Source organism: Girardinichthys multiradiatus, chromosome 15 (assembly GCF_021462225.1).
Source record: "Girardinichthys multiradiatus isolate DD_20200921_A chromosome 15, DD_fGirMul_XY1, whole genome shotgun sequence".
NCBI lineage: Eukaryota > Metazoa > Chordata > Actinopteri > Cyprinodontiformes > Goodeidae > Girardinichthys > Girardinichthys multiradiatus.
The window spans coordinates 18,058,047-18,078,122 of record NC_061808.1 but is presented as its reverse complement, the minus strand read 5'-3'; the positions used below and the strand labels follow the sequence as shown (position 1 = coordinate 18,078,122).

The window sequence follows — 20,076 nt, the reverse complement described above, 5'->3', positions numbered from 1 at the left end:
GTTTGATTCAAAATGTGATCAATGACTTTTTGTGGGCTATGATAAGAACAGGCCTGCCTACTTGGTCTATCATCCCGACACTGATAAGGTTCAGAAGCACAGACTTGCTAAATTTGTGAGCAAAACAAATATGGAAAGGCAAACACAAACCGATGAGGTAGAACCAAATAATTATTATGACAGAGTAAGACAACATATGGCTGACAGAGCCACAAAGGAAATAGCCATGAAAAATGAAGAGGTTCAAGAGCCAGTAGTGAAGGACAAAAACTCAGAGTGCCACATCTGATGGGCCCAATCACAAAGAATCAAGTGTAACCAGTGATGAATCTGACAGCGGAAGGTATCATACCAGGGAGAGAAGAAAACCTAGTCATCTAAAAGACTTTGTAACATGTAACAGTGAGTGATGAGATATACACTACCATAGATTACTGTTACAGAGCTGAATGTGTTGTTCCACACACATTTAAAGAAGCTGCGGAATCAGTTAACTTAAAGCAATGGATTAAAGCCATGGATGAAGAAATCCAATCTTTAAAAGAGAATAACACTTTTACCCTAACTACTCTGGGTGAGTGGTCTATGTTATCACATGAACTCCGTCATCTTGGCGCTAGTGCTGCTTCTTCTTCTTCTTTTCTGCTGGTGGTACGCAACAAATTCAGAGGTGCATACCGCCACCTACTGTACATTATTGTATAACTCCACCCACTATACTCTATGTTTTAGTTTTGTATTTCATAAAAATAAGAACAATGCTTTATTTATAATGCTCTTGATTTCCCCCATATCTCCCCTCTGTTCCTAATAATCTTTTTAAACTGAATTATCTCCCATTACCTTTTTCCGTCATCCAATCCCGGCACTACGTTTACTGGCGGTGAGGAGTGTGACTAACTCTGTGCTCCACTAAACCGCCTGAGATCACGTGACGCCAAGTCACTGATGTAAATTCGTATTTTCATAGACAAGAAATCGTATTCACAAACTGTTATAGCATATTGTATTCATAAAGAATAAACCACAACTGTAAACTTGAACTTTGCCTTTGTAATTTCTTGAAGCTGTAACATTTTATTTTATATTCTTATAGAGAAAATATACAATACCTCTTTTGGGTTTTACCTATGCACAACTATTGACTAATATGCACATGTTTCCATCTTTACATACACAATGTTTTTGACAGCGTTCTTACCCCCATAGATTTACGCTCACAGTTTTAAAAAAAACATCTTTATCTGCCAATACCATTTTTAGCTGAAGCAGATTCCTCTTTAAGAGCAATTGAAAGTTATATAAACAGTATTGAACATGTTATTTCTGGTCTTTCTACAATAATCACCCATGAATTATTTATATTATGAGCAGAGGTAATGTCAGGCCTCCGGCATTTTATGAACGCTAACTTTGAGCCTCTCTCCACTGAAGAGTCCTGTTGCAACCTGTTAGCACTTAGTATGACACTTTCACTACACTTAAAAATATGGTCTTGTTAAGTCACCAACCAGCTGGTCACTGATCAGGAACGCCTAGGCTAAACAGTGGACGATTATGGTCACCAGACGTTTTCTCAGTACATCTCTTTTAGAACAGTGATGCCAGTGTTTCTTACTGAACCCCGTGTACTGTATACTTGTACACAATTAATACATCATTTTTATAATGAGGGCAATATCAATACCTTTAAAATAAAATTAGAAAAGCTAATTTTAGTATTTTAGGTTGGCAGTACTGTCAATAAAGAACACTGAGCAGGCTGCCAGCAAAGCCCAAACCTTTTTGAGCCAATATGTGACACAGGACATATGATTTCACATGATCCACCAGGTGTTCCAGCACCTTCCCCTTCCTTTTGGTGGTGTAAATGGAAAAAAGAAAAGCTGCTGGTTCTCAATGTACCAAAATAAAATTTTCAGAAAGATCTGAAGGCTCTGCTTTCTGAATGCTAACAAGTTCATATTCACTCCATTGAATTCTGAAAACCAATTTTAGTGCTATTATAAACTGAGTACCATGTTCACAAGGAGTTTATTTTACATATGGGGGTGCTGAAAACATAGCAAAGATTTGTTAGGAAAACCTGTTAGTGATGAAGTATAATAAGGTTTGCAAAATCTGGCTGGTGGTAGATTCATTGCTGCTTAACCCATCTACTGAGTCAAGCTGTCTGACTTTTCTATAAATACACTCATAATAATGTAGGGTGTCAGACAGTCAAATTAAAGATATGCTGCAAATTAAACTATATCACGTACCCTCTGTCAGATGACCCTTTTCTCCGGCAACAAAGTCTCCGAAGCCAATGGTGGTGAGGGTGATGACGACAAAGTAGATGGACTCGAGTGTGCTCCAGCCTTCGATATGCTTGAATATGACAGCTGGTAGGGCCACAAAGATTAGGCACCCAAACAAGATGAACAGCAGGGTGGAGATGACACGGATCTTTGTCTGGCTGACATTCCACTTCTAAAAAAAAATAATAAGAAAAGGGATAGGATTTTGTAGTTTCACACTCAAACAACTCAGTGAGAACAACAAGGTGACTGATAGTTCGGAAACTTTACAAGAGCAGAAACCTTTCACGTTGTGTCACGTTACAACTACATAGTGAGATGTATTTAATTGAAACTGGGTGTGAAATACCAAGACAAAGTAGTGTGAAATTGTGAAGTGGGATAAAAAGCATGTTTTATGAAAATAAATCTGAAAATTGTGACAAGCATTAGTATTTTTCCTTACAACCGAACTTGATGGAGAGCCTCTGGAAACGGAAAAAGGTTCCCAATTTGATTTTAGTCTAGACTTTGATTGAGCCATAACTAGAAGGTGAACTTTTAATTAAAGTCATTTGCAGCCTCTAAGACATTTTCTTCAAGGACTGCCCTGTATTTATCTCCATTCATCTTTTCATCACCTCTTACCGGCTTCTCTGACCCTGCTGAAGACAAGCATCGCTAAAGGACAATGCTGCCACCACCATGTTTCACCGTGTGGATGGTGTGTTCAGAATGATGTGCGGTGTTAGTTTTCAGTCACTGAGTTTTACATGTAGGTCAGAAATTACTAATTTATTTCCTCCTGTTCAGTCCTCCTTCTTCAACATCTTTGTTGTGTCCCCCACTTGGATTGTGGCAAACTAAAAATGAGACTTCTTATGATTTGTCTTCTTGCCACTTTTCCATAAAGCCCTAATGTATGCACAAGTAATAGCTGACCTGACAAAATATTTCCCTATCTGAGCGGTGGACATCTGCAGCTCCTCCACAGGGACCCTTGGTGGCTTTGATGATTAATGCTCTCCTTGCCTGGCCTGTCAGTTTAGGTGGAAGGTTTGCATTTATGCTCTATTTTGTCCTTTGTTTGGAGTATATATTAAGCAGTGCTTGTTAAGATGTCCAAAGCTTGAAATGCTGTTTTATAATACCTTCTTTAGATTTATTCACAGTGTTATCCAGCTGTATTTGTACTTCAGTCACGTGTTGACTGCATTTACTTGGTTTATTAAGTTACATCTGAAGAGAGTTGGAAGTGTCTGTATTTGTTTTCACATAATCTGTCACCATGCAGTTCCAGTAGGAAATACAAAATGGTGCTTTATTTTGCTCTTATTAAAATCATCAAATAGCATTGTTTTTTCCTCACTATTACTTTTGTCACCTAGTTTACCTCTTTCTAGAATTATAGATTATGTTTCACTGCAGTATAAATCTCATACTGCAGAGTTCATGTGATAACATAGAGCACTCACCCAAACCAGGATGAGGTACCACATGACTCCTCATGCCTGTCATCTACTGAAAAACAATGGTCCTTGTTGGTTTTTTTCAGGTGCCTTCATAGTAGTAGATTTCTAAATGAATTCATTATTGCAACAGTAAGTATGATGGGCCAAAGCTCAAATTTAATGTGCACTCTAGAGTCTCTTTACTGTCAAACCTGCGGTGACTTGAAAATTATTCTGCGTGCAACTGAGGTCTGGGCTGCTTTTCCACTTGAGGTGACTTCTCTCAGCTGGTTTCATGCTGACAGCTTCATGCCCATTTCTTCCTCAATTATGTAAGCCCTTAGAACAGTATGTCTAAGGGGAAGCATACAGAGCAGGCAGACCTCAGATCACTGAGTTTCTGATCGCTTCTTTGGTGCACTGTACAATAATATGGAATGCAGTAAAGTTTAAAGATGATGTGCAATGCCAAAATTAGCTGAACACAAAGCATTGCTTTCTCCTAAGGGGACTGATAAAGCTGAGTTGCTGTTAAACATTCCTCCCTACAGCAGTGACTACAGTAATCCATCTGTTTCTATTGTCTGAATGACCCTCCAACCTTCCCTTCTCCACAGGGAGTGACAAAGCGTGCAATGAATCAGTAACATAATTGACCTGCTGCTGTCGAGTATCTTTGTGTTGAAAAAAAAATTGTCACTGCCACTGGTTCCCAAACAGAAAGCTTAAATCGTCTCTTTGGGTATTGGTGCAAAAAATAAATAAATAAAAAATCTACTGTTCATATTCAGCAAAACCAAATTTATTACAGGTTGACTTATTAAAAAAGCCCCTTACATTGAGTAAAATGCTTAGGCTTTAATTGGAGGGAGTACAGTCTGCCTTCAGTCTCTGGTTAAATGGCTCTGCAGCAGTGTCTGAGATTAATTGGCCATGGCCCAGTTTTTAGTGATAACACCAAAATGAAAACTTTGATTTTCACTGCAAGAGTAAGCACCAGTTTAGGGATAAGAGTCGTGACATATCTGCAATCAGAGAGTTGCTCTTATCAGACATTGTTGCCTCTCTCATGGTGGTCTGGTCTTGTTGAATATAGGAGCATCCTATTTTCTTAAATAAAAACACATTTACAGTAAAACCACAGGAATTTACAGGGATGAGTTCAGTGCTTAAGTAAAATGCATGCTGAGGGTTATAAAAGATTCACACCGGGAAGTGGTTTCCTCTCCACCTGCTGCTCATATGGCCGGTTTAGTTTTTTTTGTTGAAGAGTAGGCGAGGACAGCAGGGAATAGCATACACTTGAATAAATCAAGCTTCATCTCAAACCCTTTGCTCTTCTTATCCTCTCAGACAACCAATAGCTAGTTTGATTCTGTTGCTGTCCTCAAAACGCTACTTCTATTATACTGATCATCCTCAAACATCCCCAGTGTTGCTCACCACAATCATCTTTTCGACTTTGGCGATGCCCTTGCCAAAAATAGTTCCCAACTGGTCCCCGACGCCAGCCAACAGGAATCCAAACAGGGGAATGCCCAGCAGAGCATAGAGGATGCAGAAGATCCGCCCTCCTTCTGTGTGGGGAGAGATGTTTCCAAATCCTGATGGAACAGAGACACGGGCGGAAAATTAACGAAAACATTTTAAATTCCAGTCAGAAAAGAAAACCTCATGATATTTTCACAGTTTATTGCTGCCTTTTCAGTGTGCACCTCTTATTGCCAGGATGTGCTGTTCAGAATGGAAAATCAACACTAAAAATCTCCAAAGATTATACAAGAGTTCATGAACATGAATTTTGTTCGTCTGCCATTAATATCTTTGCAGCAAGACTCTTTTTCCTTCAGAAGAAATTTATTTTGCTCAAATTCAAGAACTTTGTAAATTTATTTCTATATTGTAATGAGATAAATAATGTGCAGAAGGAAATGTAATGTATCTCTAGTTGCTTCCCCTTTGCAGCAGCTCAAAAGGCTGTACATGCATGAGTTGTTTGCACAGGGAACTCATTCTAAATGAGTGGTGTATGATTTTTTAAGTCAATTCGATCAGACAGTTACAGAATCTAAAAGTAATGCAAAACAAATAATTATGAAAGCTCTGTTACTGCTTAATGAAACTAAACTTGGTAGACATGAATACTGATCCATAAAACCTGAACGAGGAGCATTAGGAGGTCAGACAGATGCAGAAAAATCAGCTTGATGAAATTCCAGTGGTGGGAGATGGAGGCATGTAAGGGCCTCTGACTCACTCTGATTTATTATTCAGAAATGAAAGAAAATGAATGGAATATGAAAGGAGAAAGTGAACTTGCTGCTGACTTTTGGTGCTTTGATATCAGACAAAAATACAGATCTGCTCATTGCTTCTCATCTCCAAATCTATTATCAAGTAGAGCTTGACAATTACGTGTTAAAAAGTAGTTTCAGAGATTTTCCTCTGATAAACGTGACTCCAGACATCAGACAGCGTGCACTGTCAGTTTCATTATTCAGTCTCTGCTTAATGAACTAAATACTTTCTTTTATTAATGCATGTAAGCTGCAGGGAGCCTTGTAATGGCTTTCCAGTCTTAGACCGGACCATAGTGACACCTAATGTGAGAAAAATTGTCAATCACATCTCACTAATTTTATGAATAATTCCAGGGGAGAGGGGATGCCACATTAATTTCTATTACCTTTAGGTGTGTAGGAGAATGTGTCATAAAGTGGGTTTTTGATGGACCAAAATGCAGGGAAGAACTCCTGAAGCTCGAGGTTTTCAGGTAAGATGAGTCTTTATTATCCATGGCAGGACACAGACAGGGTAGCCAACACACGAGATCGCACATACACATGGCATAAGGAACCAGCGGGGAACAACGGAAACAAACGGGCTTAAATACATAACTGAACAGCAGGGGGAACCAATGACAAACGTGACCAGACAATCCGGGGAAAACACAGAACAGGTGTGGGTTTGGGGTGTAGGGAGACAGAAAACAAACGTAAGGTAAGTTTATTTATATAGCGCTTTTCAGCAACGAGACACTCAAAGCGCTGTACATACAATTACAATACAATCACAAAGCAAATCAACACAGATACAGACACAGAAAAACAAATCAAATGATAAAATCAAACAACAGAGGTAATTTAAAAAAGCAAAATAAAATAAAGAGAACAAAGGACTACACCAGGTAATATAACAAAAACACAAGCAGGTATGACAGAATGATAAACAGGAGACCATCTAATTCCAAACGTTGTTACATTTTTTTTCCTGAATTTGTACTAATCAATTCATAATTGAATCTTCTCCAATCTTAGTATCAAACTAAACACAAGTTCAGAAAAGGAGCCTGGATTGCATGAACTGGGAAAAGACTGTAAAAGTCTGATTTAACTTTAAAAACAGTAAATGGTTCCCAACTTTCTGGTAAACTGAATTGAGATGCCAAGTACAAAATGTGCATAGTAACTGAAAAATCTACAAATATAGTCAAATCCTCCACTTTATTGGACAGCAGAATCTGCACAAATAAAACTCAACCACAATGAATGACAGAATTACAGCCTTTACAAGTGAGCTCTTTCTTTTCTCTTTTTTACACATCTCAAAATTAAGAAATGAACCATATTGCATTATTTTCCCCACAAAATCCATTCAAATAAATAACAGCGGTCAACTTCAAATTAGAGAGAAAAACATCTCAACTATTGTGAGGTGTACAATTCATTCATTTAAAGTAACTCTAATAGAGCCTTAAGAAGTGTTTCATAATTAATTATTTTAACATTTTAATATTAAATAAACAATGTAGATAATCTTAAACTGTTTAAGTTTAGCACAGTTATGACTTATGGTAATTACTACATGTATATTTTTTTATTTCAATCAAAATTTCAAAAATAGCTAACATTTCCTAAACAAGAATTTAGTTTTTTTAATCAGAGATAGAACGGGACTTGTCAAAAGGAGAAAACAGAGCAAATTTGCTGTGATACGTGTTACTTCCTGTCATCTGTTTATATCTCTGTTGCAGCAGCCTCAATAAACTGACATGGCTTCATGGAAAATAACAAATGTTTCTTTACATGGTACTTCCCCTGATTCATTTTAAAAATCCCAGTTATACTAAAAAACAGCTCACTAAATGTCTTCATTCAGTAATAACATCCAAACTGAACAGTGTTGTTGTCAGCGTGACCTCGGCATGGTGCGTTTACTGACAGGAAAAAACATTGGATTTCTGGTTTTTGACCAGTCAACAGATCAGGGACAGTCATGTGTAAAATTGGTCAAATCTGCTCATCAGTCAGTTTCACTGTGCTTTGTTTGCCTGAAAATTTGGATTTTTTCAGTCACTTTGCTATGCCTTGATCATTTGCTATGAAAGGAAAGGCGTCCATCTGAGTTCTTCATTGAGTTTCACACCTACTACATGCCCTCCATCAATAATAAATAAGATTTTCTCTGCAAAAAGGCTGCAGTTTGCATCGTTCATTCATGTCACCATGTAGTAATGTATAAACCAGAGTTTGTACTATTTCTGGTTAGAGAAAAAATAGTAGACGTATAAGACCAGTGCTTTTGTTTAAACTCACAAAGAGATACTGGAGGAACAATGGGGCAGCATTTAACCTAATATCTTCAGTAATATTTAGTAAATATTGTAAATACATGCAACGTAACTGTCATGCTGACTCTGATGAGATATTTTAATAACTTAATGAAGAATATGCAGTTTTTTTTGTTTCCCACTCGTTTTCACTGATGAGACACCAAATAATGTTTCACATCAGGAGTTTTAGCTAAATTAGACTTTTTGAGAAAAAAAATCTCTTGATACCACGGAAAAAAAAATGTTTGTTTGTTTTTGCAATCAAAAGGAGACAAACGGGTAAAAACTGATGATCCTTTTTCTACAAATTAGACAAAAATGGATTCCTTTGAGGGTATGTATTGATCCAGAAAGAGTGGAAAGTAAATGGATTGTAAGCTGGATAGATCTAACGATGGGATCCCAGGGGATCCAACACAGTAAGATCAATCACCAATTCAGCTCCAGGAGAAAGGAGGATAATCACAGGAGCAGCAACTGATGCCTCATTCATATTTCATTGTATGGATTTAAAGCAGGGATGGAAGAGAAAGGGAATTGTCAATAGTTAGGGTAATTCAAGGAAATTATCTGCAAAGACAAATAAATCCCCAGATTTTAACAAATGTTAAAAAATCTCAAGCGGATCAAAACAAACAAAACAAAAATAACTTGTCTTGGCTTCCTCTGTCTGGGCACTGACATAAAATGACACAGTGGCTTCAGAGACAGTTCCTCTGTCTGATTTATTTACATAACAGCATGAAAGTCAACGGAACAATCAGAAATAATTATGATTACCCACAAACAGCACAGCAATTATGTGCTGTTTAAACTAACGGGCTGCAAAGATAAAGTACACATAACACCACCTGGGAATGAGGTTTCTGCAGAAAAATCAAAGCTTTTTCTTTCTGCTACCAGACCTTACTTCATTTCTGCAATTTTGCCTTAGGTGTATGTTTCCAAAAATAGCAAACAAAACAGATCTATGTTCTCTGAGTTAAAGCCAAGGAACTTTGTTCTCTGGATCTGCGGTTTAATTTCCATTCCACTGCATTAGAAACACCTCAGAATGTTTAAATAAAATCTTAGTACCCACAGTTTCTAAAAAAAAAAACAGTTTCCACAAATGACTAATCCATCAGACAGAAACTCATAGTTCTTCGCAGTTAAGAGATAGAAAAGCAACTGTGCAGACATTACTTTTTGGCTATAAAGTGACTTGCAAAAATATTAACACCACTTGAAATTTTTCACATTTGGTCACTTTATAACCACAAAATTTAATATAAAATATAAAATTTAATATAAAAGCACCCACATAGCATGATACTGCCACCACTATGTTTCGCCATAGGAGAGGTGTGTTGAGGGCTGCACATAGCAATCTGCAAGTATGCCACAAAGTTCTGTTTTGGTCTCAATTGATCAGAACACCTTCAGTATGTATGCTATGTCTTCTACATGGTTTGTGGTAAACTGCAAACAGGATTTTTTTTTTTTTTTACTATTGGCTCTCTTCTTACCACTCTTCTGTAAAAACCACATTTCTGAAGTGCACAACTAACAGTTGTTCAGTCAACAGATTCTCGCAGCTCTGGATCCCTATTGTTTCTCCAGAGTTTAGGCAGCTTCTCTGATTAATGCTCCCCTTGCCAGTTTAGGTGGATGGCCATGCCTTTGTGGCGTTGCAGTTGTACCATGCTCTTTCCATTTCTAGATAATGGATTGAATAGTTCTTCATTAGATGTTCATAGCTTAGGATATTGTTTTCTAACTAAGCCTGCATTACACTTCTTTATTTAGGGGTGTCAGAGTAAAGGAGGCTGAATACATGTGCTTGCTACGCTTTTCAGATTTGTATTTGTAATTTATTTGCATGCGTGGGTTATCTCCGGGTTCTCCAGCTTCCTAACACAGTCCAAAAACATGACTGTTAGGTTAAATTGTCTCTTTAAATTGTCCTTAGATATGAATGAATGTGTGTGGTTGTTTTGTCCTGTGTGTTTCTGTGTTGCCCTGCGATGGACTGGTGACCTGTCTAGGGTGTACCCTGCCTATTTCACTTAGACCGCTGTTCGGAAGATGCGGGTACAGAAAATGCATGGATGGATGGATGTTGAAAAACATGCACTACTTTACTTTGACTTGACTGTTATATAGTACTTTGTATTGAACTATCACATGCAATCCAAATAAAATACATCTAGATATGTGCTACTAATGTGACAATATGAAAAAGGGGCATGGATACTTTGCAAGGCACTGTGGCCTTTGTAAAGAGCACAGAGACTGTTTATTGCAATGCAATTTTTATGTGAAAATGTGCAACTTCGTAATGATCTCTGACGGAGTCTACACTCAGAAAAGTTTGACCATTGTCTACTCAAACAAATTGTGGCAACAAAGTAACAAATAATATAATCAAGTAGGATTGAAGAGCCTCAACTTTAAGTAAAACAATTGATTTAATTAAGTAAATCTAAATAAAACTCTTAAATACAAAATAATGAAATCACTGATTAAAATACTTTGGATTTACTAATAATGTTATAAATGTTGAGTAAATCCAAATAATGTTTTTTTGAAAACTGATTCATATTTATTATGCATTTGAAAAAAAAATAATTCAGATATACCAAATAAGTGCAAAAAAGTAATTGATACTTTTTTTTTTTTTTTTAGATAAAATTAATTTAGATTAACTGATTATATGGATGAAATAGATTTTTCTTTACCAATTATCTGAATTATACTGACTAATTTTGTGAGTGAAATTGATGCTATTTTTTCCAATATCTGGGTAAGAATGATTTGGATTCAATAAATCAAATAAGTTACATCAACTCATAACTTTGAACAATGTCAATTCAACACATTTTAACTGCAGTTGTTATTTTTACATAAGTAAATTGTTCAAAACAGCTTTCAACTGGTACCACATGGCTTAAAATATATGTTATTGTCACTTTGTTGCAATAATTTCTCTATGTTGAATCCAATAATATAATTGTTTGCTTGAATTAAAGGTCAGTTAACAAATGTAGAAAAACGACAAGCATTTATTTGTACAACATTGTTTACATACACGCTTTCCTTTTTCAAAAACATTTTTGTGTAAATGCCAAAAATTCAAAGAACTAACGAGGAATCCTGTAAGAAAAGAATTTCATTTGGTTTGGTTGTTCACCAACCAAAGTGGTGCTCAAATAAATCATTAGTGCAAATTTAAGATTAATCTATTAAAACATGCAACATATATTCCTGCTGTACACAACAGAATCACAACAGCAAGCCCCTAAATAAGTACAAAAAATTTGGGTTTTTCTGAACACACCTGAACATTAACTGCAGCAGTGAAACTCATGTCACAGACATTTGAGATTAAACACCTACAATCTATGAAACATCAAAATAGTTCATCAGATAAAACCGAAGTATATTTTAAAATTGTCTTTACATAACGGCAGGTACTTTGAAGCCTGCAAACAGAGTACTAAAATACGTCTAGAGGCAAATGAAGGTTCTTACTATTTGAGGCAGGCAAATTGCATAGATTGAATTAGACCAGCGCTCACAACCACCAGCTGCACAAAACAGAAATGAAAATTCAGCAAAAATATTGTCCATCTTATATTAGAAATGCAAGTTGATGAAAAACAACCAGAAGAATCACAAAAAACAAGAGGAGTGTCTGGTTTGGCCTCTGTGAAAGTGGACTTTGTTGTGTCACTAGTATCCATATATCCTAACCAGGAAAGTGCTAATAGTCTAATCCTGAAGAACCTCTGTGTTTTCAAAACACAACTCTCACTGTCCAATGTATAACATCACATCATTTCAAATCAGTGTGGATAAAAAAATTTCTGAGCAAGACTTGAAGGCTTAGTTGCAGCACAATATATGGAGGGCCTCCAGTGTATTTAGGGGTCCTTTTCTTTAGCCAGTAGCTTGCTCTTGAGGCTGTTCACTTTTGGGGAAAGCTTTGACCAGTTTAGCTCGAGGAAAAGTTTCTGAAAGGCCTCAAAAGTGTACCTGAGCTCTTTGGGGTATGCAAAATTCAATGCATAAGTCAAACCCACGAGCATGGCACAAGCCCTTGGAAACCAGCCCAGATCAGTCAGGACCTTTGTTCCATCTATCACAATACGGATATACTGCTGTAGACCTTCATCACTTGTAGAGCAAGGTCCTGTGCCACACTGTCTTCATCTTCATCCTAAAAAAAGAACATTATGTATTTTAGACTGTACAGCTAAAGGAGATGATCCAGAAAAATTACGAGATATGAATTTTAACTTACATCATACTCTCTAAAGAGCTGATCGGCAGATTCGCCAAGATACAACATCAGACACCTGATGACAGTTTCTCTGGTTAAGTCAATGGAAGCATTGCTAGGAGCCTAAAATAACAAATGAATATTTCCAATGGTCATGATGCACTTTTTAACAAGAGACTTAGATTTGAGGAAACCACTGTCAATGATGTGGTGCCTTAGTGTCTTATGAAACACTTCCTCTCTTAACTGAGGTTTCAGAGGACCAACAATTACTCCAAAAACAGTGACTGGTCCTGGAAAAAAAAAAAAAAAAGAAAACTTCCATAAAACCAAAACATTTTAAATGTTATGTTTATCACTGAACATAGGATTGGCTTGTAGGTGAGTTCTGTCACCTTTGGACAAAATAGCTGCTTATCTGTCTCTATGTTTATGATAAGGTGTGCTATTGATTGTACCTTTAAAGTTTCAGTGATATTTCAGTGAAAAAACAGTATGTTTAACTTTTTCTAAATACGGAGGCTTCAAATGAAGGCTAACATATTAGAAGTGTCAGATGCTTACATTTATACAGAAATTAAACTGCTAAGAGAAGAGTAATGTAAAATGTACATTATATTGCCAAAGCATGAGCTAATTACATCAGATTTTTTTGATAATGTATGATGAACAACATCTAATCTGGTGACCATTAGGTATATACTGATTCTAGAATTGTGCTGCAAAAGCTGGCTGCATGTTGGGATTAGCTCTGTTACTTATATTCTGATATCTTCTAACAGAAATAAAATTTCTCTTATTGTGGATCAGTATTTTTTTTTAAATGTTTTTCTCCTCTGGTGTTGGATGCTGTGCAGCTGGAAGATTTTTGTTGATGTCTTTATTTTGGGACATTTGTTATGATGCATAACCATAGCAACCTGTTGGTTTTTGCAACCAGGAGCTAAAGATTAACACCTCAATAGCTAACATAAAATTTCAACTACATCCCCCAATTCCAGATAAGTGAAAAAGAAAGTGCTGGGGATGCAGACCAAGAGCAAGGAGAAACAAGAAAAGGATGAAATTCAAAAGCCACCTCTTCCATCAATCATGGGCAATGGGTAATTTTTGGAAAACAAGTTGGAAAAATTCCATGCCGTAGCAAGAATGAAGCCAAAATATTGTGAATGCATTATGTGTTTCACTGAAACATTGCTGCGGGATCATCTTCCCGACTCCTGCAGCTCTGTGCTGGTCTTTCTAACCCTACAAATTGGACAGATTTACATAAAAGCGGCAAATAACTGTTGTTGTACAACGACAGTGTCTTCAATCAGAGGGTTCTCCAGATCAGCTGTGAGACAGTCACTGCAGGACATCATTCTGTCACAGAATGACATTTTGGACTTTTTATGGTTTCTTGTGATGGTTTATTTTGTCTAGATGTTTCTATTAAGTTTATTAGTTTGTTTTGCTCCCTCTACTGCCTCCTGGTGTTTTGTTGTTCTCCTCCCTCATTAAGTTATTTTATGGTTGTTTTATTACTTGGTATGGTTTATTATTTTTATTATTATTGCAATTATTATTGTTCTTGGTCTTCCCTGGATTCTCTAGTTTTATTTCTCTTTAGTATCTTTGTGGTTAATTGTGTTTTATTATTTGTTCCTTTGCACTCTTCTTGGTTACTAGTTTATTTTCTGTTTCCTTTCCAGTTAGTTCAGTCAGTGTGGTTAGGTTTGTTTATCTTTTGTATTCAGGTTTTTTTTATGGGTTCTTTGTTTGTTCTCATGTTGTTATTGTTGTTCCTATGTTCCCTCTAGTTTCTGTTTACTTTAGTCATGATTATTCTAGTTTTCTTATTCCCCATTTAATTATTTATCTTTGTCTATAGGTTTGCCTGGTCTGTGTTTCTGTTTATTGTTTATTAGTTACTTTGGCCATCCTCAGCCTTTGTATTTGTTTCACCTGTTCCTTCTGCTTCCCTGCCTCCTTGTCACACCTGTTCCTTGTTTTCTCTGATTACCTGCCCTTTGTTATCCCTCAGTATATTAGTTGGTTTTGTGTCATTGTTTGTTGCTGGTTCCTTGTGTTTGTCACACCTCGTTCTCGTCCATGATTATGCTTTGTTTTTTGCCACGTCTTGCCTTGGGAAACCTGCAGTGATTTTGCTACGTTTTTGACCTTGTAAAATAAATCTTTGAATTACAAAGATGATCCTGCCGAGCTCTTGTCTGCACTTTGGTCTGATCCAAAACCACATCTTGACACCTTCCTGTCTATAGCCATCAGCATCTACAACAACTCACTGAAGAAATCACTATAATATGAGTAACAATAACATTTAATTCCCCTTTGAATTAAATAAAGTAATTTTGAATGTAACTGAATACAAACTACTGTAATTAAAAAGATATGCACTTATTTAGCAAATTTTATCATTAGTTACAGGCTAATATTTCCTCTTGCAGATCTAATGCAAATATAAATAAAAAACATAATATGGCCAAATTTGGGATACCTTCAGTAGGACAATCTGCAACCTTAATCCCATGGCACCCGTGGAAAAGGTTCAGAAGCCTAGGGGAGTATTCGTCCAGATTGGACATGAACTTTGATTCCAGGTGCACCATTGTGATTCTGTGAAACTCACCCTTGATCTAAAAGACAGATTATGAACTTGTAAACTATTATATATAATATTCAAATACAAACCCAGCAAAGAGGAAAATTGAATATCAACTGAACAAGAAATAAAAGTGTACACTTACTTTTGTACATACAGTGAGGTCCTGAACTATTTGAATAACATTTGTCTTTTGTTCCTCAAGATCTGTAAAGAGATTCAAATGTCTTTTTACTTATGTCAGGTGTGATAAACTGTCCCACAGCCATCACCTATCTGTACTCTTATGTATATAAAATTGTATTTTGTTTATTTCAAACATATTCACATTCATACACCATGATACACATTTACATAACCATGTTTTAAAAGGAGGTAGGCAGAGGTAAAAACATATTTGACCCTACCCCCTTCCTTTCATCTGTAACTTACTTTACACATTATTCATTATTTACTGATTGTAAACAGAATTTTCTTTGCTAAATGAATCCTTACTAAAATATGCATAGACCATACAAATAAATAAATAAAATTGGATATATTACACTTTCTGTGAAAGTAACTTGACCAGAAAGTTATTGTATTTTGATGTTTTTAAATAGCCGATTATTTAATGAGAATACAAAGATAATAAACATTTTAAACAAAACAAGATCATAAGCCATCAGGAATATGTAAAGGAGAAAATAAACGTTATTCACGGTGGAGACAGCAGAATTAACCATCCTGCTCCATTGTATGGAGGACCGATACTGACAAAATTAAAAATAAAAGCAGAAATATTTATATTTTGTTTTTCCTTTTCCTTACACATGCGTTTTCATCAAGAAATGCAAATGTTTTGTTTTTCCTTTTCCTTACACATGCGTTTTCATCAAGAAATGTAAATGTTTTGTTTTTCCTTTTCCTTACACATGCCTTTTTTCTTTGACATTTCCTCGTCTCTTTTTCCTTTACCGTATGCATTTCTGCTTCATTATGCAAATGAGGAGGGCTGCCTTCTTCTCTCCAGCTCCTCTCCTATTGGTCAATATACAGGAAAGAGGAGGATCCATGTGCAGGCCGAGGGTGTGTCCCAATTCAGGGGCTGGATCCTTCCAAGTGCGTACTTTTAGGCTGATTACGTCACAGCGCGGCGCGTAAGGTCTGTCAGAATCTGCCGACAAATGTGTCCATCTTTTGCCCGATTTGAAGGATGACTTGTGAGTATCCTTCGCGGGCCATCTTTTCCCATGATTCATTGCGGGTTGAAGCGGTTTGGTCAAACAGGGGCAGCCATGGTGGACCACACTGGCAAAAGCTGTGAGTAAACTGTGAAAAATTACACTTTCTGTGACACAAATTAACTTTTACAATGTTTTTAGTGCGGGAATATAATTGTGTAGACGTGAAAAATCTGCTTGATTTATCAAGACATCGCTTAATTTCAAACGTGCTCCGACGTTTTCGGAGTTTTCCGCTCCCACCGTAGTAACTCCCGGTTTGCTTCGCCAGCCCTACCGGCGGTGAGGCAAGCTAGCCCGGTAGAGATCTGGCCGGACTATCGGCACTGAGCTCCTGCTGCCAGTCATCACAGTGAACACAACGTTAAACACAAGTGATTTCTAACAGTTTATGTTAGTATTATTTTAATGTATTGTGTCATTTGTTCATGGAAGTCGATTTGACATTACAGGTGATATTAAAGTTAACCTGAATAAATGGACAATTTTATGTAATCCTACCGTATCACTGAAGAGTGTGATTGAGAATAAATAAGCTTTTAAATATTCATTTTTGATGAAGAAATATGCTATATATGCTTTTAAAAGTATATTTATAACTCAGCTAGCATTATAATTCGTGATTCCAGGTACAGCTGAAGAGAAATACACTTTCAAATGCAAGCAAATCTCAGTAAAGAAGTGAAAAGTTTGAAAGAGCTTGTTTTAGGCATTTGCATAGAAATATTTTAATATGTCCTGCAAATTAAGACAAATGTAAAATAAAATAAAAAAGACTTGTTTTACACTGATATTAAGCAAGATGGGTTTTTTGTTGTTGTTTTTGTTTAGGTACAAAGGAGCAGACGGGTCAGTTTATTAAGCTCAGGGGTGAGAATGACCACCTTTTTACTGGAGCTAAAAACTCAGCCACAGTGGCTTGGAGGTACAATAACAACATTCTTGGAAAAAGAGAGACGAGGAAATGTCAAAAGAAAAAATGCATGTGTAAGGAAAAGGAAAAAGAAAACATTTACATTTCTTGATGAAAACGCATGTGTAAGGAAAAGGAAAAAGAAAACATTTACATTTCTTGATGAAAACGCATGTGTAAGGAAAAGGAAAAACAAAACATTTACATTTCTTGATGAAAACACATGTGTAAGGAAAAGGAAAAAGAAAACATTTACATTTCTTGATGAAAACACATGTGTAAGGAAAAGGAAAAACAAAACATTTACATTTCTTGATGAAAACACGTGTAAGGAAAAGGAAAAAGAAAACATTTACATTTCTTGATGAAAACGCATGTGTAAGGAAAAGGAAAAACAAAACATTTACATTTCTTGATGAAAACGCATGTGTAAGGAAAAGGAAAAAGAAAACATTTACATTTCTTGATGAAAACACATGTGTAAGGAAAAGGAAAAACAAAACATTTACATTTCTTGATGAAAACGCATGTGTAAGGAAAAGGAAAAACAAAACATTTACATTTCTTGATGAAAACACATGTGTAAGGAAAAGGAAAAACAAAACATTTACATTTCTTGATGAAAACGCATGTGTAAGGAAAAGGAAAAACAATATATATATATTTCTGCTTTTATTTTTAATTTTGTCAGGATCGGTCCTCCATACATTTGTTCCAGTTCACAGCCCTGTACTTCACTGGTTGCTAGGTGACAGAAGTTATTCTGAGGCAAAGGGCGGGAAGGCTAAACCGTCCAAATTCACAGCCCATTCTTTTCTGGTCTTCTTATTTTCGAAGGGTGCAGCCATAACATTTGGACACAGTCAATTTTACGACCACGTACATGGTGTCACAATATACTGCTCGACGGGGTTTTATATGCAGCGCCTATACCGAGGTGCTCAGAGCAGGCAGCCGCAAAAACGTTCAACGTCACCCACTATCTGCGCCCTGCTGACGATGCACCGGGTAGGTGTGCGGAGGGGTGTCATATGGAGTAAAAATGGCACAAGACGCTCATTAAACTTGCAACCATCTATTCCCCTTCTTCCCCCCACTGGCAGAAAGTGTGGGAAATGTAGGAAATTGGTACGCCAAACAAGGATATCTCACCCGCGCTGAGCACAGTAAGCCTTTATATGCCTGTTAACCTCATCTCACATTAATGGCGTCAGTGTAATATTCTGTCACCACGACTTACAAGCAAAAGTCTAAAAACACGTTAACACACAATAAATGGGGGTTGAAAACGTGTTTGCTGTGCCGTTGTGCTCAGTTGTTAGCTAGCTTGTTAAATTGGGAGAGGGGGTGGAGGCTCTAAATTTTGATAAACTGGATAAAGCAAAATAATATCCAACTGCTGAGTAACAGATATATAAAGTGTTATTATTTAAGCCTCTTACCTTGAATGAATGGCAGCCAAATTCAGCTTCGCAGTCAACTGGCAGTAGCAGACTTCTACGTTTGTGAGGCGCAATTTCTGGGGCGGAATTGCGCAGCGATTAAATCCAAAGAGTTCCCATTAGTTAGAATTTACTTTTTAGATTTTTTTTTTGTTGATACTGTTGACCTTACTCATAAAATATAATTAAATTCTACTTAGTAAATTTCAGCTGATACTATTTACAGGTCCTTCTCAAAATATTAGCATATTGTGATAAAGTTCTTTATTTTCCATAATGTAATGATGAAAATTTAACATTCATATATTTTAGATTCATTGCACACTAATTGAAATATTTCAAGTCTTTTATTGTCTTAATACGGATGATTTTGGCATATCCAAAATTCCTATCTCACAAAATTAGCATATTTCATCCGACCAATAAAAGAAAAGTGTTTTTAATACAAAAAATGACAACCTTCAAATAATCATGTACAGTTATGCACTCAATACTTGGTCGGGAATCCTTTTGCAGAAATGACTGCTTCAATGCGGCGTGGCATGGAGGCAATCAGCCTGTGGCACTGCTGAGTTCTTATGGAGGCCCAGGATGCTTCGATAGCGGCCTTTAGCTCATCCAGAGTGTTGGGTCTTGAGTCTCTCAACGTTCTCTTCACAATATCCCACAGATTCTCTATGGGGTTCAGGTCAGGAGAGTTGGCAGGCCAATTGAGCACAGTGATACCATGGTCAGTAAACCATTTACCAGTGGTTTTGGCACTGTGAGCAGGTGCCAGGTCGTGCTGAAAAATGAAATCTTCATCTCCATAAAGCTTTTCAGCAGATGGAAGCATGAAGTGCTCCAAAATCTCCTGATAGCTAGCTGCATTGACCCTGCCCTTGATAAAACACAGTGGACCAACACCAGCAGCTGACACGGCACCCCAGACCATCACCGACTGTGGGTACTTGACACTGGACTTCTGGCATTTTGGCATTTCCTTCTCCCCAGTCTTCCTCCAGACTCTGGCACCTTGATTTCCGCAGGACATGCAGAATTTGCTTTCATCCGAAAAAAGTACTTTGGACCACTGAGCAACAGTCCAGTGCTGCTTCTCTGTAGCCCAGGTCAGGCGCTTCTGCCGCTGTTTCTGGTTCAAAAGTGGCTTGACCTGGGGAATGCGGCACCTGTAGCCCATTTCCTGCACACGCCTGTGCACGGTGGCTCTGGATGTTTCTACTCCAGACTCAGTCCACTGCTTCCGCAGGTCCCCCAAGGTCTGGAATCGGCCCTTCTCCACAATCT

At 37.0% G+C, this 20,076-nt stretch overlaps 1 protein-coding gene and 1 long non-coding RNA gene across 4 annotated transcripts in view; both read right to left on the bottom strand.

Moving 5' to 3' along the window:
- The window catches only part of LOC124881486 (potassium channel subfamily K member 2-like), a 63,788-nt gene that overhangs the window by 24,085 nt on the left and 19,627 nt on the right, over positions 1 to 20,076 (bottom strand). For both annotated transcript variants that reach the window (XM_047387061.1, XM_047387060.1), the window contains exons 4-5: positions 5,174 to 5,334; positions 2,262 to 2,472 (exon numbers count right to left, since the gene is read on the bottom strand). In XM_047387061.1, the coding sequence (XP_047243017.1) occupies positions 2,262 to 2,472; positions 5,174 to 5,334 (372 nt within the window). The remainder of the gene's footprint in view (positions 1 to 2,261; positions 2,473 to 5,173; positions 5,335 to 20,076) is intronic.
- LOC124881487 lies at positions 11,369 to 19,015 on the bottom strand. 2 transcript variants are annotated; one of them, XR_007041667.1, is made up of 5 exons: positions 18,790 to 19,015; positions 15,357 to 15,418; positions 15,107 to 15,245; positions 12,628 to 12,729; positions 11,369 to 12,543 (listed from the first exon to the last, which is right to left on the bottom strand). It is a non-coding gene; the product is annotated as an uncharacterized LOC124881487 (long non-coding RNA). The 2 variants fall into 2 exon arrangements; XR_007041668.1 differs by lacking the exon at positions 12,628 to 12,729.